This window comes from Choristoneura fumiferana, chromosome 7 (assembly GCF_025370935.1).
Source record: "Choristoneura fumiferana chromosome 7, NRCan_CFum_1, whole genome shotgun sequence".
In the NCBI taxonomy this organism is placed as follows: Eukaryota; Metazoa; Arthropoda; class Insecta; order Lepidoptera; family Tortricidae; genus Choristoneura; species Choristoneura fumiferana.
The window spans coordinates 4,055,278-4,070,120 of NC_133478.1; the positions used below are offsets into that span (position 1 = coordinate 4,055,278).

The following is a 14,843-nucleotide window of genomic DNA, read 5'->3' on the forward strand; positions in this document are numbered from 1 at the left end:
ATAACTAACTGACGGCATCACATTTAACCGTCAGTTAACACTAATCAATGGATGGTGAAACAGCCCCTAAGTGTGATAAATAGACTTATACCTTAGACCTACCTACCTATGTTATAAATGCGAAAATTTGCGTGTGTTTATATATTTGTTAATACTCCTTCACGCTAAAACGGCTGCACGGGTTTGGGTGAAATTTAGTATGTAGATAGCTGAACATCTGGAATAACTCATAGGCTACTGTTTATCTGAATATTTGCGCGGGATAGGGATAAAATCTCGAAACAACAACCGCTGGGTTTAGAGTCATAAAATTTTGCACAGTTCAAAGTCAATGAAGACAACAATTTAAATTTTGGGAAATTCCATGTGAATTTTGTAAAATCCCAGAATTTCAATTCAAATTACCGAATCAAATGGTATACGCGTGCGAAGCTGCGGGTAAATTCTAGTATTTGATAAAAATCGGTTGAGCCGTTTTCAAGATATTGAATTTTGAAATGAAAATGTCGGGAAATTGTAATTTTTTCTGAGTAATATCTGTGGTAATATTATACTTTCGGTGTTCATGAATGTCTGAATAGGGCTTCATTTCTAGCCTAAAGAAATATCTATAATTTGTATAGCCAGCCTTAGCCAGTAAAACAGCGTGAAAGAAAAATTCGCGGAACGGACAGACGTATATATTACCATTACGTCACGCTCGAGATTGACTGGATTGACAGCTTTGCACGCAACTTGCTCGTTGAGTTAAAGGTCCTCTTACACCACTCAATTTAAAGGAATCCTTCTTTTAACTACAGAATGAGTTGTCCTACCTTAAGACCAGAGGCGTGATGCTCTAACACCGCAAATACCACTGGAATTAATATTTTTTTAACTTTTCATCATAAATAACAAAAGTAAGCATGGGAGTGAGTGGGAGTGACACCAAATGCACACGCTACTCTCACTCTTTGGGCTACTTGACGAAAATCCACGCTACTGGTAAATACCCTTAATACCCTCCCCCTCAGAACGCCAAAGTGAACGACAACTCGCCACCATCAACCAGAGGGACTACTACGAAATTCCAAAATCGAAGTTCGTGTCGTGCCGTCCCGCTGACACTAATATCATTTAATTCGAGAGTGAGAGGGACGGTACGATACGAACTTCGATTTTCGAATTTCGTAGTAGCCCCCCAGTGCTCGCAACTCTCGCGATGTCTTCAGTCCACCTAGTGGGCCTGCCAAAGCTTCGTCTTCTGGTTCGTGGTCGCCACTCGAGGACTTATCTCCCCCAACGGTTATCTGTTCGTAGAGCGATATGGCCCGCCCATTGCGACTTCATCTTGCATATTTTGCAAGCTATGTCGATGACTTCAGTTCAACGACGAATTTCCGTATTCCAGATTCTATCGCTCTAAGAAACTCCGAGCATATAAATAACTCTCTCAATAGCTCATTCAATGTACCTACTCCCTATTTATTACGTTTACGTTAGGTACTAGATTTTTCCGAGACAGTTTTTGTTAAGTATTGAGGAGCGAAGCACAAATAATTGTTACTACATGAACGAAAGATCGGAATTACACCCATTACTTATTATTAGGTAGGTTATTGTATATTATGGAGGAAAGACTTTCATGGTCATGATACAGAGTGAATCATGATACTCGAAATTCCCTGGTCTATATTTAGTTAGCTACTACCTATTAAAAATAATGTTTTATTGACAAGTAAGTTTGCGTACTTATTTGTCGTTTAGCAAGCTTTTTGCGCCTGTGCCACCAAAGGACACGAGCTTGATGGAAGAATCCACCAACGAAAATGCCCACCAAGCGGAACTGCGGATTTTACTTTCCGCTTTTTGTATTTATTTCTACGTTTTTTAGTTAGTAACAAATACATACCGTTGAAAATAATCGTTTCAAGAACACATTGGAAAATTTTGCTATGTACTATCGAACAAACTGATTTACGTACAGTCAAGGGCAAAGATATCGACACGGCCAAAGTTACAAAAATATGTATGTATACACGACTGCATGCACTTAACATTAAGGTCGTGTATACATATTTTTGTAACTTTGGCCGTGTTGATATCTTTGCCCTTGACTGTACCAGGGTTGAACCTATGTGCTACTAATGTTATTTTGACGTTGACCCCATACATCTGCTAAAGAAATCATAGCAAATTGAATGTGAAAAGTTTCCACCCCGGTACATGATTCAGTTTCGAGTTGTGAGCACACAACATGGAGTAGCTATATCTTTTCTGTTTTTAGGATTCCGTAGCCAAAATGGCAAAAACGGGACCCTTATACCTAGGTTCACCATGTCTGTCTGTCTGTCTGTCTGTCCGTCCATCCGCGGCTTTGCTCAGGGGCTATCAATGCTAGAAAGCTGTAATTTTTCACGAATATATATATGAAAACTATGCCGACAAAATGGTACAAAAAAAAATTAAAAAAAAAATTTTTTTAGTGTACCTCCCATAGACGTAAATTGGGGCTGATTTTTTTTTCTCATCGAACCCTATAGTGTGGGGTATCCTTGGATAGGCTTTTAAAACCATTAGGGGGTTGCTGAGACGATTTTTTGATTCAATGATTTGTTCGCGAAATATTCAACTTTAAAATGCAAATTTTCATTAAAATCGAGCGCCCCTTCTCTAAAATCTAAACCGGTGGGGTGGAAAAATTTGAAAAAACTGAGAATAATAGTAAGTATATCAAACTTACAAGGAAAACTTTAACGGTTAAGTTTGCTTGAAAATGATTAGTAAGTAGTTTAAAAGTAAATAGCAGCATAAGATATAAAATTTACCTAAACTTGGAAGATTTCGTATAAAATACGAAATCATTAGAAAAATATCACTTATTTTTTTCGTAATGGCTACGGAACCCTTTTTTGGGCGTTTCCGACACGCTCTTGACCGGTTTTTTTTTTCAATGTTGGGTAGTTGGTGGTTTATCTAGTAAACTGACAGTATTATAAATTGTTACATTCAAAAATCTTATACCTACATTCAACGTGGTTTAACGTATTCATACTCTCCAATTCAAGCTAGATATTTCCAGTAAGCTTCGACCTCACCGATATTTGCCCTTAGACTAAAACTATTTTACTAGAATGGGAAAGTGTATTCAGATTGGCAGTAACATGTGGAGCCGTAACGAGGTCAGGTCGTGCCTTAGGCCTTTCTAGTAGGCTAAAGCTAAACGCGAAGCCTTATTCTGATAGATTCATACCAAGGGGTTTTAGCAATATTTACCAAAAGTTTAAAGAAATTAACAAGCCTTTTTGATTAGTCGGAATTGAATGTCGACAGTAATTTCATCGATATGATAAGACTGCTTAATTCACTTCCATTGTTTTTCTGAGGATGTCGCAATTTTCTCACATTGACAAGAGACCTAAAGTTCATGATAATTGAGGCTGAATAGTTTAACATTCAAAAATAAGTGTTTTTGACATGATCAGAGCTCGAAAATGCCGTCACGTAACAACAGGAAGTGGAACAAGATATTCTCTTCTTATTAATGTCTATTCAATATCTATTTTCTCTGCGTCCAAATAGAGAAGAGAAATACTTGATTTTCACCAATTGTTTGGTGGAAGTCATGGATGCGTTTTGAAAATGTCCATTTTCAAAAAATTCGGACAGTTTTGGAAATTACCAGCAATTAAGTATCTCGACCACGCACGAGTTACGGTTAATGACAGTAAATTACAATTACAATTGACAGTAAATTACAATTAGTAATTAGTATTATGGGGTTGTTTCACCCCCCGTTAATTTATTTTAACTGACGGATAAATGCTTTCTCAGTCTATCTATTCAAACAAAACAAACAGACGGCATTACATTTATCCGTCAGTTAAAATTTATCAATAAGTGTTGAAACAGTCCCTAAGTATTCTACAAACGGATTTATGCTTAACTTACTCGTAGTATACAGTGAGTTAAAATATAGTCTGCGTTAGTTGCTAAAACTAAAACACTACGACGAAAAAACGGAATAACACTGGAGAAATTTGCGTGTTCGCTACCACATGGCGGTGATATGCAAAATGGTTGATTGTCGTCGTTTTTATGGCCCGGCTTAATATTCTGCATGAAGTTATGAAGGTGCGCCTACCAATTAATCAAAACGCTGGAATAATTTACAGACAAAACCGCTTCGCGATATTGTTATTTATTATGTACGAGTATGTATGATGTTATTTATAGTCCAGTAGATAATATGTCGAAACAGGTAACGTGAGTTGGAAAGTAATCCAAAGTTAACGGATTATTTACAAACTGTTTGGGGTACACTGGGAAGAAAATCGTAAGTTTTTGACCTCGAACACCCTGTGCGAACTTGGTGGAGCCGAAAACCGCAAAAATTGCAATCTTTTTTACAAGCTTTTCTTTAGCTTGCCCTGTCTTTTTATTTGTTTATTTATATGGGTCAAATCAAATCTTGGAAGTTAAATTCGACCCACTTCTAGCCGGTCCAATCGACTTGAAATTTGACATCCTTATGTAAATTTGGTGACAATACAATAATCTGGTAGTGACATCTTGGCGTCCTGCCAGGATCGTCTCCGCAGGACAGAACTCCTCAAAGGTAAATAGTACCGAATTGAAATTTGGTACGGATATGCAATTTAACAACGAGTAGGGGGGTCGCGAAATATTGCTTCATACTAAAGGGGTCATGTCACGAAAAAAGGTTGAAAAACACTGGGATATAGGATAGTTTTTATCCCGGAAATATGCATAAGTAGATAGTTCCCACGGGATAGCGATAAACGGTTTTTTCATAGAGTCGCGGGCAAAAATCAATATATTGATAAATCTTTTCTTTTCTTTGAAATTCAGTGTTTAAGGTTTTTTTATAAAAGTGAAAATTACCTGTAAGCCAAAATATAGGTGGGAGTTATTATGAAACATTACTGCGCAATTTTCTCCACACAAATGTTAGATCTTTATTAAGTTAGGTACCTACACAAACAAGGGGAGATAACTTCTTGCCCTTTATATCATGAAGGCCAGCATAATGCTTTGTATGAATAATGGTTTTTGAGTCCTAAATTTGGTCTGGATTTCTTAGGTTACTAATTTATCTCTGTTAGAGCTTTGCCGAGGCTACCAGTATTTAGATTATATTATCGCGTCGGGTCATCGGGTGACAAGCAAAGGTCACTGAGTACCAAATATCTACCTACTTACAACAAAGCTCACCGTATCTCAGTATGAAATTACTAACTCGATACGACTTTTTGAAGAGCAGTGACAGAAATTTTAGTGAGTTTTGCTTGTCAGATATTATTTCTGCTCAGGCCTTAACCAGTGGGTAGATGTGGGCGGGCTGATTTGATCGAGATAGGCTACTTATTGAGACTACGAAACCTAAACACATATAGGACACTTGACCAAATATGACCTAGTCCCAAAATAACCCAAAGCTTGTGTTAGCTTTATTGACTAAGGGGCTGTTTCACCATCCATTGATTAGCGTTAACCGACGGTTAAATGTGATGCCGTCTCCGTCTATTCGAACAAAACAAATAGAGACGGCATCACACCTAACCGCCAGTTAACACTAATCAAAGGATGGTGAAACAGCCCTTGCGGCGCTACATAGAGCAACAACTCTTTTTTTTAACACCCCATGTACTCTGTACTGGGCTCTATTTCTCAAAGCATATTAGTCTAATAATATTAGTGTTTTGTCTCATAAATTGTATGAGAAGATGAGACTCGGTTTGGATAGGTATTTAACTAAATGTAAACAAAACAACGTCAATTGGTGCCTTAAATATTGAAATTCCCCCATTAAATTATCTAAACATTTACATTTCTGTATTGAAATACGCTAGTCTAGTTTGTATTACTATGATAGATAAGTAAAATATATAAAAACCTTGAATGTACCAAACCTGGCAGCTGAAGTTTGTTTATATCCAATCCAAACTAATATGCTTCGAGAAACTGGGCCCTGTAGGTAATTACCTGTGTTGAACAAGTAAATGATTTTGTATTTGTCAAATAGACTACGACACTTTGTACGGTACACTCAGTGTATATACGCGTGACACTTGCGTTTATACAAAGACACTTCATGTATACTATACACGCGTGACACTCGTGTTCATACAGTGATACTTCGTATATAAACATAGCTTTTGGGTACTATGTACATACTCGTACTTAAATACATATTACACACCAAAGACTCATTACCTACTCAAAACAAACTCAACTCAGAACAAGCATTCTTATTTTTTACATAAATATCTGCCCCGACCGGGGATTGAATCCGGGACCCCTAGCTTCGTAGTTAGGTTCTCCGAACACTGTGCTAACCGGTCATCAAATAAATAAATATTTATTTTTGTTATATTTTTTTTAAACAAAACAGACTTTACAGATCATAGAACATTACACTCACAAGCACTCACACATTTCGCAACTTTATGGTTTATTTCCTTCTATACATACCCACTAACCCATCAGAAACCACATTACAATTGTTTGATCGACAAGCTTTTTGGCATTGTCAATTTTCTTTTACATTTCATCATTATGATAATTATCATCCATCCAATATCGAAAAATCTATATTCTGCCAATTTAAAAATTTCCTAGCTCTAACGGTTTTTTTAGTTGTTTGTCAGTCAGTCAATCATGTTATGCATTTAAATTTATAGTAATTTTAACTTTACATTCATGTTTTTACCTTCAATTATTGTCAATTATTACTTTTTCATCACACTTGCTCGTAAACAGTGTCAAAACATGCAGGCTACCTTGGTTGCAACCCCCCAAATAAAACCCTCGACCTTAATGTGCTTGTCATGAAACCCATGGTCGGTAAATGAGTCATTGCGCGTACAAATTTTCTTGTCATGAAGCCCGCGGTCGGTAAATGAGTCAATACTGATGGCGCTTGGCGTAGCAGCAGACCACACGCACAAATGCTTTGCCAAGAGCGCAGCCTGTGGTATCGTAAGGAAGAATAATATTAGAAATATTAAATTTTACTCGCAAATGTGAGAAAAACATTGTATTTCGCAGGAACTAGAATTAACATCGAGTCATTAAAGCCCTCAGTCTTCGACTTCGGTCTTTAATATATCTCGTTTTAATTCCTTATTTACCTTTAAGACTCAATTACTTTTAAATTGTAAACTTGTGTGTGTTGGCTGTCATTTTATTGTAATTTGACTACTAATATTAGATATACATTATTTATTTTTTATCCACATTTGACGATACTTTTGTGTTTTTTTTAATATTAGGTACCTGACATGTGTTCATAATGTATTTTTTAGAAGGTAAACAATAAATCTATCTATTTAAAAGTTAAACACTAAAGAGCGGTTTCACCAGTCATTGATAAACTTTATGTGACAAATATCTGTCACGTAGTCTCCGTTTGTTTTGACCGAATAAACAGAGCTTCACATTAATTTGTCAAATAAAATTTATCAATGAGTGGTGAAAGAGGCCTTAAATCTTCTTTTGTCCGCCGCCGTAATATCACTCGGAGTTTTATGTCAAAACAGCCCTGATATCCTATCGATTGATGCACTTGGCGCCAACTACCAGCCCTGGCCGCCCATTATAATACCCTTCAACATAGCAATCGATATTTCTTAGTAATGCACCGCACGGCTGTCGATTTAAATTGAATTATTAAGGCTCGGCCACTTTCTTTGAAGGAACAACCGTTTTAAAGGCTAGTTTGCTATTATATATAGCTAGCAGTTCAAAACACCTATAAAAATTGTCAGTAGGTACCCGTAGTTTTAAATAGTAGGTACACTGACATTTTCATTCATCATGCCAGCCAAAATACGTCCCATTGCTGAGCACACGCCTCCTCTTAGAATGAGAAGGCTTGGGTCGTAGTTTTATTCCCGCGCGGGCCCATTGAGGATTGGGAACTTCGCACACTCCATTGAATTACTTCGCAGGTTTGTGCAGGTTTACTCACCTTGTTTTCCTTCACCGTAAATCTCGTGGTAAATTTTAAATGTAATTTCGCACATGAATTTCGAAAAACTCGAGAGTTGTGAGCCCGGATTTGAACCCATGATTCTCTGCTTGGGGCCATAGGTCATTAGCCTAATACGGACATATTTTCTTTGCGGGTTGCTTTAAAAATCTTACTTCAGGCTCTTTGTCTTGATTTCAGTTAACTTCGACAGATATAAATTCCCTACCTGGGCCCAATTTCATAACAAATTACTTACAAGCAAATAGTATTAGTAAATTTCAATACAAAATCGCTAATACTATAATATTAGCTTGTAACTTGTTATGCAATTGGGCCCCGGTAACTTTGAAAGTTCTCTGAAAGTTCACAGAAATCAAAAAACATGGTGTAGAATCTAAAAAATAAAATACAAATTAAATAAGTACATAAGTTAGAATACATGGAAAAGTTTGCCAAATAAACAGGCAAACTTCCAGTGAAAGATTTACCTTTCCAAGAACCATCCGCAAACTATAAGACCAATATGGATTTCCTCCTAACGGAATGAGGTTAATAAAAGTATTTGCCAAAATATTAAACGTCATATAAAGGTCAAGCGCTGGAGGACAAGTGTCGCCTATTTAGACATTACACGTGAACTGCGTGGGATCTCAGATTTACCACTGTTTCATATGTATGATCAGATGATGTATATTTTTGACTGGTTCTATTCCTTCCATTTCAGAAATGGAGAGAATATTTGCTTTGATAAAGTATTCCGTGAACTTTGGGACGCAAATAGTGTAAGCAGTAAAAATAAAAATTTGCGATGCTGCTGGTCTGACAAAACAAGTTACGAGAGTGTTTAATCTTTGGCAATGATTTCCTTTAAATTTGAACTGGGTTTTCAAACTGGTAGAAAAAATAGCTTATTGTTAAGATATATTCATAGTAATTTCATGGTAAAAGTTGTGAAGGTTTCGGTTCCTGACTATAACTTCGACATTTCTTCAAATTGCACGAGTAGAAGCGAAGATTGTTCAATTGGCATTTAATCGATTTTATCTCGGATTCCCAAAGTGTTCCAAAGTACGGTGCCAGCAGAGGAATAAATTGCTGAATCGTGCTATTGTTCACTTAATTGTAGTTTATAATTAGAAAACGACGTAACAAATGTAGTGGCTGATCAAACGACTTGACCGGCTATGGTCGATACATGCACACGGACCTTTTGATCTCTCTGCTGGAAACACGTTACTTCCGGGCAACATTCACCCATTCATATAGTACATTTGAATGAGTATCCGATGTATTGCTTTATAATGTTATGCGTCTAAAGCTTACTAATAAGTTAACATGACGATATAAGTATTTGTTCGATTATTCCTTCCTACTTTAATTTTACTCAATGTCAACTAATTAAAGTGATTTTTTATACTAAAATGGTTGAGAAATAGGCTATTATTTTCGGAAAAGAATATAGAGAATATTCTTCTAAATACAATATACGTCACGTTAAATTGGCCCGAGATGGACTACGTAGTTCACCGATGCATGTCGTTTTACCTTGTTTGCATTTATTTTAAACATGTCAAGTGGACAATGAACGTAGGATTTTTTCTACATATACAAACTCATGCATATAAGTTTTGTGCTAAATAAGTAATCATTAAAATTGAATAGTGATTTCCTTCAACAGGTTCCGAGGTGACCAGCTCCACGAAGCTACAATACGCGGAGCCAGCGACTCGATGGATCAGTATTTCACCACAATTTTTCTTTAAATATTCCACAGTCAAACAGTCCTGTGTACGCGTCTGTGATGTTACCTGTTCAATTATTTAAAACAGTTCCACTCCTGATTTTATTAAGTAAAGCAGACGTACGCGTGGCCAACGCGAGCTTGAATCGCCGTGCTCGTTCGCGCAGCTAAGCTAAGCCGAGCGAGTGTGGAGATCAGGCAAGTGCAGTCCACAGCCAAGGGCGACCACCGCGTGTACGCTGCACCCTTCCCGTCCTACACCTCATCACGTCCGCTGCACTCTTCGATGGATCATTTCGCTTTAGGTAGGGACCGTAGGGACCATAGGGAAAATAGCATAAGGACTTCTTTTGGTAAGGTAAGTCATGTTTCAAGTTGATTTTATAAAACTTAATTGTTCATTATCGACATGAAACAGGATAGACCTTACGGAAAGGAAAGCACGTGTTTCGTAGCTCGTGTCGTGGAGTCTTTCAAAAGGAGCGTTCGCTCGCAGGTGAAACCCTGAACGGCCAGCGGCTCATCGAGTTCCGGCTGGGCCAAGAGGAGAGAGACGGCGACAGCATCGCCGTAGCGTCAGCGGAGCTGCTGGTGCTCGCGGAGACGGCGACGCGGGCGCGGCACCTGCGCTACACGCTATGGGCGTTCGCCGTTGGCAACGGCAGCGTCGGGGAGATGGCCGGCGTGGCGCGGCTGCAGCCCCACGGCAGCTGGCAGCGGCTGGACGTGACGGCCGCCGCGCGCCGCTGGGCTGCCGCCGGCGCGCGCCAGCCGTTGCGGCTGCTGCTCGACTGCACCGGGTGAGTGCTCTGCTGCTGTGTGCTCGCACTTCTATTTACCAAGCAGCAACTACACAAAGAACGTCAAATACGACTAAAGAAAGACTACTTAATATGTTAAACTCCATGGAGCAGGGTTATTGCTCGACAGATCTGGGATTACGGTAAGACGCATTTCTAGGATGTTCTGTGTTCTCCTAGATATAACTGCAATGCAACTACTCTATGGCCAACGTTGAATTAAATTAAAGAGTATAATAGTGTCTAGTTCCATCTTCAAGCATAAAAAGTATCACCGTTATGCCCATAGGGTCTCGAGGCGGTGTCCTACCGTATTTGGTTTAGCCTCATTTAGAAAAATTCCCACTTACCTAAGCCAAGTGCAACTATTGCTATGCTGTTATGTCTTCTACCAGAGAACCATGTGACTTAAGTAATTTTCTTCTCATGGTGCCTATCCAACTAGGTTGGCAGTCAGCTCAGCATACAAATCTCAATGTAGGCGAGGTTTAATAAATCCGTCGCACTTATAATTCTGCTTCATTCCTGGAAATTATGCAACCACGGCTTCTTTCTACAACCAACAGGCTCTTTTTCCAGCCACTTTGCCCATCATTATTAGTTACAGAAGATCGTATTTAGAGTACCTAAGCACATGAGTCAAAATGGTATAAGTGCAAGAATACACTATGCGGCTAACCGCGCTGTCCCTCCCCGTCCCTCTTCAGACTATTACTTGAGAAAGATACCTTGATGGTTTTCATCAAGGAACGTTTATTGTGATAAGGCTGCTACAATACCGGGCGGCTCATCTGGCAGCTCGCCCTCTCTTCCCTTCGAAAAAAAAAAGTTCTTCAATAGGTCGGGCTTAGTCTCACAGTGGTTCACCTATAAAACTGCGCGGCTAACCGCATAGTGCGTACGTATCCTAAGCTTTGGTTGTGTGCCGCAGCGGCTGCACGGGGCGGGTGCGGCTGCGGCTGGGCGGCGGGCAGGCGGCGCGGCCGCTGCTGCGGCTGCGACTGGCGGCGCCCGCGACGCGCCGCCGCCGCGCGCTCGACTGCGACGCCAACTCCAACGGCCGCTGCTGCCGGCAGACGTACTACGTGAGCTTCCGAGCGCTCGGCTGGGACGACTGGATCGTCGCGCCGGAGGGCTACTACGCGAACTATTGCCGCGGTGCTTGTGCACCTTTCCTTAATTACCACTCGCAGGTAAACTATTACAAATTATTTACCTTCATCATCATCATTATAGGTATATTTTGTTGAGAAAAGGTTTATTCTAATTTAGTTTTATTTTTGAGAAAAGCTTTATATTAGTCTCGGCTGGAATAGCAATTACTGGCTTCGTATTAGTTAAACGGACTCGTAAGCTCTTCCATTTAATTCTCATACTCAGCCAGCAATTGCCTACTTCCAGGCCACGACAATAATCTACTATTACCGACGAAAAGACGTGTTTTTCGCTCTTATTGCGTGCACATAATGTTTTTTGGTCGGCAAAAACCGATTCGGCGTCGATAGATGTCGATAGATGTTGGCAGTTTGAGAAGCTGCAGTCAACGCTTCATCATCATCATCATCTCAGCCGTAGGGCGTCCACTGTTGGACATTGGCCTCCCCCATAGACCTCCAGTCGCTTCGGATGGCAGCGGCCTGCATCTGAACCCGCGGCTTTAACCAGGTCAACCGTCCATCTGGTTGGTGGACGTCCTACGCTGCGCTTGCAATCCGCGGTCTGCCTTGCCTTATTTTTATTTTATTGCCTGTTCTTAATTAAATACTCCTCTCCACTTTAATCTTGTAGGTAGGAGACTATGCCCACTAGCAGGTTTCCTAACCAACCGTCGCCGTCGCGTGTCATGTATACATTTCGTTCCAGCAGGGCTACTATGAAACTCGATACTCGAAGTTCGTATCGTACCATCCTTCTCGCTCTCGTATTAAATAGTATAAGTGTCAGAGGGAACACGAACTTCGAGTTTCGTAGTAGCCCTGCTGACACGTTCCTATTGCGGTCATGGCATGATAAGGTGTAATGGACGCGCAGGTGGTGGAGGCGGCGCGACTGGAGCGTGCGGCGTGCTGCGCGCCGGTGCGCTTCTCAGCGCTATCCCTCATCTACTTCGGCGCAGACTCCAACATCGTCAAGCGCGACCTGCCCGAGATGGTGGTCGAGGAGTGTGACTGCCCGTAGCCTCTCTGTACCGGCACCAACACTGTGAGTCTAACATTACGCTACTCCCCCACTGCTCAACTAGTTTGCTCAACTGCTTAAAGTTGAGCAATGGGTAATACCAACCGCTCAACTGGAAATTGCTCTAATATGAATAGTTGAGCAGTGGTTAAGGGAACATTATGTACGACCCACTGATCAACTAAACCATCCTCCCCACTGTTCAACTATATTGCTCAACTTTATGCAGTTGAGCATAATAATTATTAATTACTTTTTAAATACTTCAAAAGAAAAAATGCTTTTTATTTTTACTGAATGTTATTTTCATAATTATTTTTTCCCCAATTTTAATCGACACAGAAGTCGATGGAACTTCGCTAACGCGGAGCTCCTGCTTTTGTTTGGTTAAAACCAAAGAAAAAAGAAAGAAGGGCTAAAGCCCTTCGGGCGATGCAAACATGTTTCTTGTACTTAATTCTCCTCAAATCACCTAAAGGTACTTAATATGCTAAATAGTATACTTAATTCACCTAGATGAATTAACCCAGGTGAATTAAGTCTACGGCGGTAAATATAGTTGTGCAGTGGGGAAGAAGCGAACATTATGTATGCTATGACCTACTGATCAACTTAGTTGAGCTATAGAGCATAACATGTTCGGTAACACAAACTATGTTCTACTGCTCAACTGCTCAACTAGTTGAGCAATTTAGTTGAGCAGTGGGGAAGAAGAGTTCTCCGCACTATCTCTCATCTACTTTGGCGCCTCCGACATCGCCAAGCATAACGTGATAAGATGGTAGTCGAGAAGATTGTAACTGTCCGTAAACTTTCTGTACCTATACCGATAGTGTGAGTCATTTAGTGGGTTCCAGAAGTAAAATCATACCATATCGACAACACTTCGTCTACTCAATGGCTTATGGACTTCTTGCTGCCCTGATTTTTTCTCTGAAGTTTATTGTATTATCATGGCATATCCGCAACAATCTGGAAGGAAAGTAAAGCGGCAATTACACTAAGTCGTTCGCCGAATGCTGCATGCGGCGACCGCAAAAGTGTAAAAGAACATGGTAGTATAAGACACCTAAGAAGTTTGACAAGTTCGGCGACCGCGTTAGGTGAACGACTCAATGTAATCGCCGCTTAAACTCCCGAGTTCTTTCACATTATTCCTATGAAAAGGGCTTCTGTTAAAAACCGCATCTGCTAGATTATCATAAAAGACATTTGATGTAACTACATATTCTATGCAAATAAATCTTCTATCTACATACGAGTATCTCTCTAAAGAAACTATAAAGAGAAATTTATTTACTTACTTAGATTCCGACTTGTGGTCGTTCACTATGACGATGACGTTCACCGGTGTGGGTGACACTTGTTTAACAGTTGACGTCTTCAAACTGATGATTAAAAAAAAGTTCATCATAATATTTATTTCCAGATGGTGTAACCGTGTGTTGGCGTGTGTACATAGCCGTCGCCTGCGCTGCGCCCGCGCCGCCCGTCGCGCTTCTGCCGCTCGAATCCGATTATGAATAATATTCTCGACTTGTGTAATATTTTGTTCCTCGCGTTCGAAAGACTATATCCTAAAATCGAATAAAAATGGCCGTCTACGCGCGGGTCGCGCTGCGCCGCGCGGGTCGCTGGTGCGCGCGCATGCTTCGCAGTTCCCTATCATGTTACATAGCTTCCCTATACAGATACCTACAGATATAAGTCAAAGGCTTTCCCGTGCGCGCGGGCCGGCACGCGCCGTGATGCGACGCGATGCGGCGCGGCCGCGCGGCGCCCGCCCGCCTCGTGCGTAGACACCCTAAATAATTTAATACGCCGTTTTCTTTCACCGTTTTGGTGATCGCTTGTAATTATTGTAAACTGTATTATAATAATTATTATAATTATAATAATAAATCAACTTTTTCATAATTATTACGACTTCTTTTATTTGTGACCTTTTTTAAACATAACCCACATATTTAGATAAAAGGGTCAGATATTTTTATTATTTATTGAATAATTGTAAAGTCAAATTATTTAAACAGGATGTTATAAAATATGAATAAGTCAGGACATTACGCCCTGGAAGGGCATACAATAGCTTAAAAACTAAACAAATATTTAACATTGTCGTAGAATCATAGCTTCACTAAAATTTAAT

At 39.9% G+C, this 14,843-nt stretch overlaps 1 protein-coding gene across 1 annotated transcript; it reads left to right on the plus strand.

Annotated features, from left to right (window-relative positions):
• The first annotated feature begins 7,294 nt into the window (after window positions 1–7,294).
• On the plus strand, window positions 7,295–14,615 carry LOC141429897 (inhibin beta chain-like). Its single transcript, XM_074090454.1, has 6 exons — window positions 7,295–7,310; window positions 9,654–9,713; window positions 10,213–10,516; window positions 11,448–11,709; window positions 12,548–12,718; window positions 14,124–14,615. The coding sequence occupies exons 1-5, from the start codon at window positions 7,295–7,297 to the stop codon at window positions 12,692–12,694; spliced, it is 789 nt and encodes a 262-aa protein (XP_073946555.1). The 3' UTR covers window positions 12,695–12,718; window positions 14,124–14,615.
• The last annotated feature ends 228 nt before the right edge of the window (window positions 14,616–14,843 follow it).

Bases quoted from the DNA above. Each gene is read 5' to 3' on its own strand.
- LOC141429897 (XM_074090454.1), top strand. The intron at 9,714-10,212 runs GTATTTCACCAC...GTTCGCTCGCAG, and splicing joins GCCAGCGACTCGATGGATCA to GTGAAACCCTGAACGGCCAG. The intron at 10,517-11,447 runs GTGAGTGCTCTG...TGTGTGCCGCAG, and splicing joins CTGCTGCTCGACTGCACCGG to CGGCTGCACGGGGCGGGTGC.